At 36.5% G+C, this 14,729-nt stretch overlaps 1 protein-coding gene across 3 annotated transcripts in view; it reads right to left on the reverse strand.

The window, feature by feature from the left end:
* Positions 1 to 5,065: 5,065 nt before the first annotated feature.
* PKIA (cAMP-dependent protein kinase inhibitor alpha) overlaps positions 5,066 to 14,729 on the reverse strand; it is a 44,053-nt gene continuing 34,389 nt past the window's right edge. For all 3 annotated transcript variants that reach the window (XM_080381356.1, XM_080381355.1, XM_080381354.1), the window contains 2 exons: positions 12,686 to 12,863; positions 5,066 to 7,600 (listed from right to left, as the gene is read on the reverse strand). In XM_080381356.1, the coding sequence (XP_080237482.1) occupies positions 7,521 to 7,600; positions 12,686 to 12,836 (231 nt within the window). In that variant the 5' untranslated portion in view covers positions 12,837 to 12,863 and the 3' untranslated portion in view covers positions 5,066 to 7,520. The remainder of the gene's footprint in view (positions 7,601 to 12,685; positions 12,864 to 14,729) is intronic.

Consider the following 14,729-nt stretch of genomic DNA (forward strand, 5'->3'; position numbering starts at 1 on the left):
ACCTTAATCATCCCAGGCCCACCGTGGCTGTTTGGACCTTTGTTTCTGTAAATTGGTTTAATTTCTTACCCTTCCATTTAAAATACTACCTAGTGCCACCAGGAGGTGTCCGTGTGCTAGTTAACGGTTACTTTCTGGGGTGCTTGCATTTTTTTTTTTCTTTGGGGGGAGGGCTCCATAACAACGCCACAGTGGTGTAGCATTTTCTATAGGATCGTTTTTATTATTATATAACGTTGGTGTCTGCACTTCCATACAAATGACGATATTGTGTTTTGTGTCCAGAGAGAATTCTTAATTCTTTCTCCAGATGAGAATGATTATAGATTAAAAAGACCTGTTAAGTCATCCATCTTCTTCCCTTACAGCATGCCCTGTTCTCTGAAGTATACTGTATAACTTATTGAGGATATCAGTCTGTTGCTAGGGAAATGATGACTATAATCAGATGTTACACAGTCTGCATTTTCACCGCATTGCAGGATCAAAGATGAGGCTGTGGAAATGAAGATCTTTTACTGAAACACGTAAATTGTGTCCTATTTGTGCTTGTGTGTAACTTCCAGGATTAGCAAGAAGAGATGAGTGTATACTACAGAAAGCTAAATATCATACAGTATTTTTATGTTGCGTATTCCCATTTGGTCTGTGATATTTAATTGGAAAATATCTAGTGAATTTTCAGTGGAAATACAGGCATAAAATGTACAGATCCATAGTGATCCATAGGACATTACAAATGACTAGAAGACATCCTATTACACTACAGTGTAAAACAGTGCCACACTTATCACCACATGGATATTCAGAAGCATACATTAGAATGAATAATAAATCTGATTTCATTTGAACATCGGACAGGAAGAAATAATTAGCAGATAAAATGTGATCAGCCCTGCCTGGTGGTACAAAGTATGGTTCGGATGTATTCCACAGGGTCTCTTGAAAATCTTGTTCCAACCTAATTACAAATCAGTGTGTCGCAACAGTCACAAGCACTACCTGCAGATGCTGTATGTGAGGGAGGGCAGTGTGCAGGAGTGATGCTTTTTTCATGGCTGTACAGTCAGGCTGACTATTTCTGATTTCTATTGCATCTTGCAATCAACGTGTGTTTTAACAAAGTGCATGCCAACCTTGTTGAGAAGAAATCATTAGCCTGAATAAGATTTCCAAATGCAATGGCATGTTGTATGGGTTATGGCCAAACTCATTAAATGCCAAAAGATTTATAAATTTGCCAAATCAAATTTAGTAGTCACATTTCACTGAGGATATGGTTTTCAAGCTACCTGTGTAAAACTGCAAACAATCCCACCCCTGGCCTGAACACCTCCCTCCCCATATTTACTCTTAGCCTTGATCTTTTAGATGCATCTGTAACTATAATGCTATTCCACCAAAAACCTAGCATGGCCTCTTCCAGTAGTTATTGGATTCCCACCAGTGATGGCCATCCCAGGATGTTTCTGAGTAGCTCCTGACCCCAGTGACTCATATACATCCTGTGGTATTGATAAAGAGAAATATTAAAGCAGTAGATAGGTATTATTACTGTACATGAGTTTTTAACTTTCACAGTAAGTGTTCTTACATCAATAGCCAGCTAAATCACTGAAATGAAAAGAACATGGACAATAGAATTAATTTCATAGGTGAGTTGACTGAACTAGTAGGAAACACAGTGAAATGCCACTGAAAATGGATGACATGGCTAATACATTGGCTAGGTATTTGCCATTTGAAGTCTGAATAACTGAACTCTAAGACAAATGCATGGTTTTGCTGATGTGCATATTGCAATGCTGAATTTCTTTGCACAATCACACCTGCACTGCTCTTTTTTAACGAAGATGGGACTTACAAATGGAAGCATAGTAGTAAATAGATCTGTCAGAATGCTACATGGTAAAAAATAGTTTTCTCCTTTACTGCCTTGGAAGCCACTGTTTATGTGTTCATACTTAAAAACTGCTTCTGTGTATGTTTGCAATGTCCATGTTTGATGAACACAATGAGACAATTTAAATGCTAATGCAACAAAAAAGATGCAGAATAGATCAACTCACACATGCGTTATTTGGATCACGCTAGTACTGATTGAATGACAGATAGCCTTAATTCCCTCAATAGTGGTTTGCAGAGCTGATCAAGATTTGATCTCCCTACGAGTACTTCAGATGATATATCACTACTTCCTATAATTTACTGCTGAGTTACTTTTTTAAAAAAAAATAATTCATCTCATCATTTTTTATGTTAAAAACTGACTAATTTTTAGGATCAAAAGGTGTTTTTTTTTTCATGGAAGTAGATCTAAGCATTATCTGATTAATCATTGATACAATAGGTTTCTTATTTAACAAATACAAAACCCTGTCATCATCTGTGTTCATTAGTTCAAGAAAGTAGTGTGGAGTTTTTGCAAACATTTTTGTTTCAGACATTATGGGAGCGCTCAAGAGGATCTGCCTTGGTCAAGCCTGTATCAGGCTATCACCTATTATTACATTACACTCATGGATCAGCACCAAATAATTTCTTAATAGGAAAGAGGATTGGAAATGTATACTGATGGCTTATTTGCTAAAAGCTTACTTAAGAACTCATAAGCAAGTCATCCCTAGCACTGGTTTCTTTTATGGACACTTGGTTTCAGGGTACTGAAACGTGTTGCCTGAAAATATCAAGAAACCATTTGTACACACATGTCATGGAGCTGACAAGCCCGTCCTGCCCTCCATCTTAAAACATCAGCAGCTCCAAGCCATAATGCAAGAATCAATGTAAAAGGGTAGAATGTGAAGTCCTGCTGCTTTCAGATGATGGGGATGTATGTGTTTAGCTTTACTCTCTGCTTTTAAGATTTGCTTGTATTTTGTTAACTCAGTATTATATTTATTAGTTACACACAATAGGAACCGATTCAATACCCTGTTAACCTACTTATCCAGACCTTTGTTTGACTATTACTTTTTCTCTGACAGTTATTGACAGTATGTTACATAAATAAAATAGTGAAAATGGACCAAACTTCCATATTGACCACCTCTGGTGTCTATTCTCTTGCAGGAAAGACTAAGAGCTCAGCCTGAGCCTGTTCCTACCTTGATTTCTATCGTTTCCTCATAGCTGTTAGAGGTTTCTGCTTTTCAGGGTATCCTGTGCTCTAAGCGATCTAAGAAGTCTCTCATTCTCATTTATTAAACCCTGGTGATTCCCATTTGTCTCAAGGGTAAGTGCCACAGATCTATGCATGCTTCTGTCCTAGATCACTGTTGAAAACCTGAAGTTGGTTCTGAGGTCAAAATACCGCCTAAGTTGAACAATTCATCTTCTTTTTAACTAAGATCAATACATCCTGACTGTCCATCAAATAAGGAAGCTATTTTCTGCATTGGGCTCTACCTGCCTTAATAGTAAGAAAAGATATCCTCCTTACATTGCTAGCTTACCTTCTTAAACTCACACTTCCTTCCTAGCTCTACTGCTTCTCTTGCCCTGAGAACTTTGAAGCAGATCCCCCTTTGTGCATTGATCAAAAAGATGAGGAGAAACAACCTTCCCACTACAAGATTTTAGTCAGTTAAATATAAATATCCATGTATTTCTAGGGTATGACTTTACAGGAGGGACGCATAGCACAGAAAATAAACCAGCAGGAAGAGAGACAGAGCAAAACAAAGAAACAAGTCAGAGTAAAAATACAGTTTAACATAGGGATAGTGCTGAGGTAAGGCAAACTTTGTCAGTTGAGGTTATGTTGCTGTGCTCAGTCTCAACAGCAGCTCTGTCTTTCTTTCTTTGTACAAAATTAACTGACATTTCTGAAACATAAAATGCAAATATTAAGCACACCTGGAATTCTTCACTGTGTAGCTGAGGAAGGCATTCATACTGTACAAGTTCCAGCTTAACCTCTTTGGTAGTTTTCCTCCTGGGCACCAGACAATTTCATTATCCATTTGCATGAAATCTAACTCCTTAGGACCTGTCTTTCATACCAAGATACACTCTTTCCCACTTTAAAATTGTAGAAAAGACGTGGCAAAGGAAACGGCAGGGACAAGTAGCAGGTACAATGACTTTTTTTTTTCATGTTTATATAATAATGGCTGTATGGAAGGCCATGGTGAAATTTTGGCTTAAAATGATAGTTTGATGAAATAATGGTATATGTGTGCTTACTGCTGTCTTTTAGTAGCTTATTGAAGCACACAGACAACAATTAATGGAAATGAGCAGAAGAAAGAAATGCCAATATATCTGTTCAATTCTAGTTCTAATTCTTTGTGTTTCAAGTCAATGGAGAATCTAAACCCTGCAAGTCCAATGCTTGCGAACACAGTCATAGACTTTATTATGGGCGACAAGAACATAAGTAAAGGGACTATTTTTTGAAGTGACAGGACTGGCAGGCTGAAGGAAGCACTGAAAGCATACAACTAAAAAGTAAGAGACAAAATGCCACCACTACGCCCCTTCCCCCCCCCATAAAGCCAAACCTTGAGCTGATAGTCCAGACCTAACTTTATTGAATTTATATAGCTTTTGCAAAGCTCTTTCTAAGATAATCCTGGATTAAACAAACATTTAAATATTTTACCTATCATGACAACAAAATGTAAATAAAATACTGGAACACACGCCAGTGGCAGGCTTACTGAAAAATGACCCAGTCAAAGTCCAACTTTGGCATCAGTGTCCCTCTTACATGATGCAATTACACAGACATGAAGGTATAATTGAACTAGCTTTTTTGTAATTGCTTGAGTAATAACAGTACTTAAGATACAGTGCTGTGATTTGGCACAGACTAACCACACCTAGCTACAGATGCTACAGAAATATCCCAAATAAAGATAGAAAGCAAAATTCAAGTGATAAAGCAAGCACTCCCACTTCTGGGGGGATGAGGAACATAAACAGCCTTTTACTCTACTATAATTAACAGTACTATTTTTTAATCACAGAGAGATGTGTTTCAATAAACCAGTAGAGGCCTTCATAATTCTTTTAAATACAAAAGAAAAGAGGAGGAGGAATAGAAGAAACGGGTACAAAATAGAGAGGAAAGGCTGAAATGAATTTTATTTCACAACACAGAAGAATTAAGAAGGAAAATATTGAAATAAAGAAAAGCACTGAAGGAAAACAAGGAAAACCAACATGTTAATGTACTGTAATTACTTATTCCACCATTGCTTTTTCCCACAACTTTTTACTGATTTTTCATGGATCATCAATATAGAAAGACTACAAAAAGCCTTAGAATCTTATTTCCTTCTGCTGTTTATGCCAGATTGACAGTAACTAGTCCATGACAAATGGGCAATCAGTTCAGCTTGAAGACCTGATGCAAGAGCAAGGGTGGGGCCAGGGGAATAATTAAAAAAAGATCAATAATAATGTGTTAACTTTGAAAGGAACACAAAGTGAAACAAATGAATAAATAATTAGTTTAAGGGTAACAGTATTTTCAAAGCAAACTGACTACTGTTACCAAGAAGATAGGGCATTTGACAGCTAATAAGACAGCGAGGCATTCAGCTTCCAAACAATAAAAGGTGAGGGCTAATATTACACTAATGAGCCACAAGCATACTGCTGGCTTGTTTTTTATTAACACTAATAAATGAGCTCATAATACTGATCAGAAGTGTTTGGGTTTTTTTCTCCACACATCTCACGAAAGAATTTCAGGTGACAAGTACTATGGTACATATGGTAGAAACAAACAGCTGCAGCCACAAAGATGTTTTGTTAACTGATGATTAATATATTCAGGAAGCAATCACACTATTCATTAATAAAAGTTTACAAACATTAAAAAGTGCATAACATTTGAAACCAACAACAACACAAAAATATATATAATATATATACTATATATAAAGTGGCATCACCTCCTGTTAATAAAAGAAAACAAATATTCTGACTTTGTGATTGGTATTTATGTGATTGCCATGGTTTACTAGTCAGTCACTCTCTTTACTCACCTTAGTCACACAGAGATGTGGCTGCCCCATTTTGCAGTGTTCTGCCTTACGTGTGGCCTTGTCTACTGGGGCAAGGAAATCAATCAGCATAGCTACTGCAGAATAGCTTATTTAACTTGTAGATATTTTAAGTAATCTCCTGGATGGACAAGCTATCCTGGTATTTTGATGAAGGTTCAGTTTGCACTGTCATTTTGAAATAGTTGAAATAGGAAAAATTCAGTCTTTTGGGTGCTAGATGCCAAGTCTCACTTCCCTTTCCACCTCCTAGCCAAAAGGCTGCTGTAGCAGCTTCTAGCACTTGGATGTACCTGGTGCATCTGTAACAAGCTACTGGCTACGTGCACTCAACAGCCTGATCAACTGAGGCAAAGGCAAGGAATAGAAAAAACAGGCCCCCTGGCTGGATCCAGTCCATGATCCACTAGTTGGACTATCCTGCAATCTCAAACTCATTCCAGAACACATAACTGGCAATAACTTATGCCAGTTGTTTTCCCGTGTGTAAACAAGGCCCATCTTTAACAATGTGAACCAGGAAAATCTCTAGCACCATGGAATTTGTTTGAATTTTAACCCATATAAGGTTATAAATGTATTCGTAAAACTACCATAACAATAAAATACTTGGACTAACATTTTTAAAAAATATCTTGGAGAAAGATTAAGAAATTGGGAGCAAAATTAGAAAAATAGGGAAGAGTAACATAAAAGATTCAATTTGAGTCTCTGATATGCAACTAACTACAGGCAAGTGGCAAAACTGTACCAAGGACACAAAACACGCTGAAATATTCACATTAACAAATCGTTTTGAAGGCTCATCTAGTAACAAATTAGAGTGTTGCTGAGTCATTTAGGTTTAGGCATAATCAATTTAGCAGTTGACGTTTTAAATCCATCATGTGCACATCACCACATTATGCAAAAAACCAGCCCTTTCAAAACGTGTGGTAGAAAAATTCACAGTAACAGAAATATTCTTCATAAGCAGTTGAGAAGGGGCAGTGTGGAGCATTTAAGTTGTACAATACAAAAAACACTGTAAATAACAGAGCTGTAAAACAGACGCAAAGTTCTAAAAACAGTGCTTTCTTTACAGTTCTTTTAATGGGTGAACACTTTGGCCACAGAATTCTAAACTCTGAGGATCACACAAGCCTTTGCTTAAGATACACAATTAGATCCTCTGACAATTCAAAGGCCATTTGCTACAAGATTTACCTGTTCTACTTTCTAGAAGTGTTCCCATCAAGTAGTCATTACGAAGGGATCCATCTGATGACACTATCCCAAAAAAATCAATACATGTTCAACCATTGCTAATGACAGAGGTAGAGAAAATTCTGTCTTCTGCCACAGCTTGTACCCCCATTTTTAGCATTGTGTTGAGTGAGTTCCAGCAGTGAAGACACATGCACTTTCTTTTCCACCAGCCTGCTCATGGAAACAGATTTGTTCCAGCATGCTCTCGTAGTCTGAAAACATCCAGCAGCTGCTTCAGTCGGTCAAAGTCGGATGTCAGCTTTCTTGCTTTGCTGCCTCCCCTTGGGCCTCCCCAGTTTGCTCACTTGGATTTCGTTGTGCATCTCCTTCTCCTTCTATAACATACAAGAAAACGATGAGTGATGTACCCTAAAACAAAGAGGTTTTACTCCCAGAATCCCAACTGTTCATCTACCAGTCTCAAAAACAAAGTAAAAAGAAATTGAAACTGAAATCTTACATTAAATATGAAAACTTTTACTACTGTTAGCCATACCTGGCATCTCAAAAGACATCTTCAAAAACAAATTCCTAGATGCAATCTTCACTATCATTTTAAGTATTTAACAAAAGTTAAGCTAAAAGTTAATTCTTAAATTAAAATTTAAGAATTTAACAAAAACGGTACAGTATTTTTTACAATTTATTCACTATGACAATATAAGAAAAAAAAGCTCATTACACCAAGCCTGAACAGAGTTTACTATAAAGAGGTGCAACTCCAATAAAAGCAATAGTTTGTTAAAGCTGTGTTTGTTCTGTACATCCATTTTCAGTACCATGCCCCATGGTATTAAGTCCAGCTGTCTCACTGCAAACCACAGAACCATCGGAGGAATAGAAAACATGTTACAGTGGCACAGTGAGTAAACAACTCATAAAGCCTGTTTAAAGAAGGCTAAGAAGCTCACTGACAATGGTCTGTTAGTACCTATATGCAAAGTATTGTACTTCACCTAACGATTACAGAGCTAACAGGTTCAGACAGCTGGAAGCTATGGGCAAGGAAGACAGAAGTCCCTGAACACTGACTAATTAGCTATAGGTACATAATAAGCAATAATGTTAGGTAAGGAATAATGTTAAGACATAGAGTTGCTTCTTGTAACTTGCAAGCATTCTGAGTAACTTGTATTGAACTTGTGCCTTGACACAGTAAAGAAAAGAAAATTCCATGTACTAAGTTGTAAAGGTCTAAGCAGATGTAGGAGTGCCTCTTAACTTTAATCTACAGATGTTAAGAATAAAGGGTTCTCAATACAGATATTTATTGTTCCCCCATTTCAGATCACACCATACATCTGCAGCTTTATTTCTGTTTATAGAAATAAGCACCATAAACACTTTCTCTTTTCTATCTAGAAGAAATGGCATATTGCTAATGAAAAAAAGTTCTTTGCATTGCAATGAATACTGCAAAAAGCTCAGACGTGATAGCTGTGTTTTGTGCAAGCACTGAGTATTTAGGCGGCAAAATGCCTCCGAGGGTATTGGTAATTACCAAATTCAACCTGATAAAATTTGTATGAAAGGTTGATTAACATACTAAACAGTGAGGTTTGTTCTGTTCATTATGGGTTGAAGAATAAATAAAAATTTGTTTTGCAAGGCACTTTCTCAGAAAACTCTTTATTTCTCAGTTTTATCTCCCACATTATGAAGGATGCTATCAGGATGGATCTACATGCAGTTATTTCCTATTGAACAGAAGCCCCTTTTTGCCCAAGTCATCCAAACGCTTTCCTCAAAGCCTCCTACATTTGTTCTGATGCTGCAAAAATCCATATGAGTAGAATCTGATTTTTTTTATTCCTTTTTTGCCTGCTCTGTACTCCATTTATTCTGACTACTAGAAAGTCTTTAATATCCCCTCATACTACCAGGGCAAGTCAAGTTTTCCTGAAATAATTCTTAACAAACAAACAAACAAACAAGAGAGAGACAAAAAAAGGACAGAACTGATGAGAAAAACCTTGCAAGGTATTTGCGTTTAAAAGAAAAATCACCCTGGACACGAAGCCCAAACATTTCACTACTTAAATGTTAAATATAGCACACAAAGATTCAGAGAAAGCACACTGAAGTTCTAATACTACTTCTTAAAAGAATTCTCAACTCACTGAAAAACACTCGCCAGCCTAAACCCATTTAATCTATAATACCCTGTCTTGTTACTACAGACTTTGTCTTTCTGCTGGCAGAGCTTTCCTACCAAAGGCCTTAAAATATGTTTACGGAAATAACTTTTCTTCTAAGCTCTGAGACTCCTAAAATTGCCTACGCACACTCAAGAACTATTCTTCTTTCAAAACATGATGGCTAAAAGCTCTTAAGAGCTGTGATTCTTACATAGCATACAGTTGTGTGAGTTGGTAAGGTAGCAACAGTTACATGTTCTGCTAACATGCATCTTTTATTCTCATTATTCTTCCTGTAACATCACTGACTGTTGTCTATCACTGTTCCCGATACTTACACCTAAAACATTTCTATGAATTAAAATAACTTTTAATCAAAATTTTCTATAATCAGTCTTTCATTCCAGTTCTGTATGACTTCCATGATTCTCCTATCCCCAGGTTTTTGTAGATGGTTGGACCGTTACAACTTTGACAGAGAAGTCTCCTTTCCATTCAGCACTGAATCTGTGGCGTATCTGCAGACACCTAGGAAAGCAGCATTTTGTTTTAGAAACTAGACTTGCAGAGGAGACTGGTCCTCGTTCTTCATCATCCTTTTTCCTTACTACTTTATTTAGCTACAATCAGCTGAAAGATGAACTGAATGTAAAGTTTCTTGGAATTGCATTGGTTACCTTGAGAAGGTTGAGCAGGTGATACACCTGCGGGTTTTTGTACTAAAAATCTTTCTTTTGCTTTCTTGTCTTACAATTTCTGTTGAAGTTTTCTACTTATCTGATGTACACAGTGTTGCTTTTACTAAATTTAGATAAAATGAGTTGCCACAGAGTACTTGGAACCTGTATTTTCAAGTTTGGTGAATATATCCATTCCATAGATATTAGCAAGTTATTAGTTTATTATGGAAAAAAAACAACCCAACAACAAAAACTCTGAACAGTTGTTTTTACGGGAGAGTGTTATACAGTAATTATATGTATTATACATAACATTGCAGTAAACTCTTGATTATCTGTCTTTGGCTCATCAACGAGGGGATTAACCAGCACTCACTTCAGGTATCAAATAGTGCATGACAGAAAATATATGGTCTTTGAACAAGGTCTCACTGCCTAGTGCTGTTCCAAGCTGTTCCTGTTCTTTACAGGAAATGTATCTGCAGGTTTTCAAAATCAAAATACTAAATATGCTTGGGTAGCTTAATTTACACGTTTTATAAAAAACTTTTTTTTAATCTGCATTATCTTACTGTGTCATTACACCAAGCAGTTGAAAGCAAATGTATTTGTACTTTTGCAAGAAAATGCATATAGCTGTAACGAGAAGGAAAAAAAAATAATTGAAATGTGATGTCATATTTGTATAATTAGGTAGTACTTAGCATAAATTATTTGACATGCACCTTGCAAGAAATACCATATAACCTCCAAAAATGTGTTCTCCTCTTAATCCCATCAGGTGTGATGCATATATGCATCCCACAAGCACTAGTATATTCTCAACTGGAATTTGGAATGCAAAATATTTTTTAGCCTCTCTTTGGTTTGGAAAGATGTGACAGGATAATACACTAATACTAATAAATGAATGATAACACAATGTGTTTTCCAGTAGTTGTGGTTTGGAGGCTTTTATCTGGCACCTAGGTGTACTGATAATATAAAATGTAAATATATTTTCAGTATATCTAATTCAAACTGCATAATCTCCTGAAGAACTATGCAGGCATTTTAATGTATCTACTACCTAAGGTAAGCAACTCTGTACATTTTTCTGCAATGATTAATCTACCAAGCTGCAAAAGAGGTCTTCAAGAAAAACCAAGTAAAACTCCTGAATTATGTATTAAAAACTAGGCTAACGATAATTTAAACTATTCTCATTGCTACAGAACTAACTGCACATATAAAATGTATACCAACATATATTACAAGCACAAAGTCACATTCTTTTTATAGCTCACAAAAGATAACAGTTTTGGCTTACAATCACACCACAGCTTAACTTAAAAATAGGGATTGTTTATATCTTCTAAATGGACAAGATCAAAGATAATTTTGATAAGTGTAAATCTGAGACTGAAGAAAATTAAAGCAAGAAGGAAGGCTGGCATTATGCATTTCAAATGCCACCTACTTTATATTTTTGCAACATTTTACACATATCTCCACATTAAAATAGACACATCTACACACATACTAATAAAGCTTTTATTTTTAAATAGAAAAAAAATTTAAGATCCTGCACAGCTAGAACTGCACACATTAGAAGCTATAGGCCCCAAACTGGCAACTGCAGAAGGAAAGGCTTAGGATGTACATTAGTTTGAAAGCCAAAAAAAGAATCATCCCCTCTAAACAGCACTACAACCACCCAAACATCACGCTGCTCCCATCCAATTGTCCAGTGATGAGACTGCCTCTCAGAACTCGTTTCTGAGAAAAATCTGTGGACAATCAGGGCACAAAGTTTGCTCTTTGCTGCATTTGTTTTCTTCGCTATTATTAAAATAAGCATAAGACCTCTTTCCTAAGATCTGAAAAGGGCTTTCAAATATCTCTAACATCCATTTATTAAATCCCCACCCACATAACATGAAAATAATTACATAGTCATATTACTGTTTTTATTTAACGTACGGCTCTTTATCATACAATGTCCTTCCTTCCTCTCAACTGAAGGTGCACAACTAGCTAAAATTTTAGTAATATTAGAGATGAAGTAAGATTTATGATTGCATTAGTGCTAGTCACCTCAAAAGAAGGACAAAGTATCAGCAGAAAGGGGAAAGAGACAATCTGCCCAGAAAAAAAGATCCAAGTAAAACAAACAACAGTTAATTGCTATTGCTTTGTCCTGTGGCAGCTGAAAACAAAATTCATCTCCACAATAAGCTTTCAAGCAGACACATGGCTTCCCCTACAGGCTTCAAACCAGAGCTCCCGTAAGAGGATATTCCAAAGAGCTGGATTTTAATAAAAACTTCCTTATTTTCTTCCTTATACTTGATTTTCCATAAAATTTATCCTGATATAGATCCTGCCACTAGGCACTCACTGCAGAATGACTTATTTTTTCAGTAGTATGTATCTTCTACTTGCAAATAACCACCCTTGCCATTTATGAAGTCTGGGCTGCTTATTGCAGGCAGCCCCTGCTGATCAGAAAAAAGTATTATTGTTGTTGAGGGACAAGGGAATAATGCGTGCATATAACCATGTTTTGTGTACTATACTTTTCATTTTAAATAAGTATAATAAAAGACCAAAACATACTCACCTGCTTTGTTTATATCAAGCTCTGATAACTTTAAGGCTAGTTCACTAGAGTTCCCACCCGGAGAGGACACAAGTATGTCATGTAACGCATTTCTTCTACCTGTTCTTCCTGAAGCAATGAAGTCTGCATATGTAGATTCCACATCAGTCATTGCTAACAAATATCCACATAGCAGTACCTGGATGGGGTGGGGGGAGAGAAAAAACCAAAACCAACAACAACACTTAGACCACTAGAAAAACAGATGACATTATAGAACAGGAATATAAATAAAAAGTTCTTGTGGAGTAGATAGCAGTAAGCAGCAAAAGATGCCTCAGTCTCAAAATTTGGAGAAAGTAGAGAAGAAACAGAGTAGAGAGTAAAAAAAGGTATATGGATTTTATGCAATCTGTATTCAACAGTATTTTAAACAACTTCATTTTTCATACTTCATAAAGCACTAGTGAGTACTTCATAAAAGCAATGACCTCAGCAACATAATTTCTTTATAGAGCCATCTCTGCTTTTAATATTAGCTAGGAAGTAGGAGGTAGGTAGGGGGTGGAACAAAGTTCTGCACAAAAACCACAGCATAAGGAGTAAGAAAGTACAAATTGATAATGTTTTTGCATGCAGAGCACCGTGCTCATACACAGGCACAGCTATGTTTCTGTTAGTATGATTAGTTTTGGTATTGTATATAGTCCTCTTCAGACTCAACTAATTTATTTTGGTATGGCTGTTGCACCAAAGCAAATGCATTACCATAGTCACTGAAATGAGTGACATGCTAAACACAGCAAGCAGAATGGCTAAACTGTAATGCAGAGTTTAGAAAAGCAGTGCTTGGTAAGCTAGATATAAACTCAGAATTTTTTTTTCATTAGAAAAAAAATATTTCTCATGCTATGATGGAAGAATGTGATAAAATACATTAATGTAAGATCTGCCAATGATACAAGGAAACTCCTATTTTGACCTCAGTAAGGGAAAGATCCCTGCTGAAGATCTGCTGTATCTGCTATAGATCTTACCTCATTTGGATTTTGTTTTCTTTTTCTTAATTTATAGAACTGTAAACAGGGCAGGGTGGGGGGCAGGGCACACTTTCTCCTGCTGATCTCACTGCTTTTATTGTAGTCCTATTTGTACTCATCTAAGGTTTCCTGCAGAAAGCTAGGCTACCATCCTTCCAATGTAGCTTCCCTTATGTTTTTACGTTTGGATGTAGTAGGGGAATCTGGGAAGCTTTCTGCTAGGGCAGTACTACAACAAAAAGCAGCACTAGGGAGCCACTAAACAAAGCCAACACCCCCCTGTTGTATGCTGCTTCCATTCTTTCATTTTTCTAAGCAGTATTTCTGTGGGTTTGCACACTGCAAAGAGAGGACGTGGCCGTAAGGGTGACATTGCACAGCAGCATCCAGTGAGAAGCTTTAGCTATCATTGCTAAAGTAGCTGAACCTTCACATTTGTATAGCGTACACATCTTTTAATCAGTTCCTACTGCAGTTGCTGGACACCGAGGAAACTGCTGAAGTCATCACAAACACTTAAAAGCAGCAAGAGATTCAGCTTTCTCTCTTTAAATAAAAATAAAACCACCACACCTTTAATAAACACCATTTATTTTAAAAGTAGATACATATTCGGTTAGACAACAGCTAACCCTTCCCCACCCTCAGTTCTGAATAACTTCAGAAATCCTGTCCATTTTCATTCTAGTCCTCACCTTCCCATCTTCAGTCAGCTATATGAGGGTGTTTGTATGATATATCTGAGAAGCCAAGAAAAGGGTTCTACACCATATTTTATTTAGTCTAAATATAACTATATCAAGTATCATTACAAGAATGACTAACTTAAGGTAAGTTCACTACTATCAAACTGCAGTGTCCCATGCCAAATGCTGAATAGATGAGAGGATAATTTGACTCCTATGAACAACCACTATGAAACAGGAAACTACTACAAAAAAAAAACCAAACAACCCCAAAATACACCCAAAATAAAAAAACACCCAACCAAAACATAACCCAAAAAACAACCCACAGAACCTAAC

The sequence above is a fragment of the Falco punctatus genome (assembly GCF_963210335.1).
Source record: "Falco punctatus genome assembly, chromosome: 3".
Lineage (NCBI taxonomy): Eukaryota > Metazoa > Chordata > Aves > Falconiformes > Falconidae > Falco > Falco punctatus.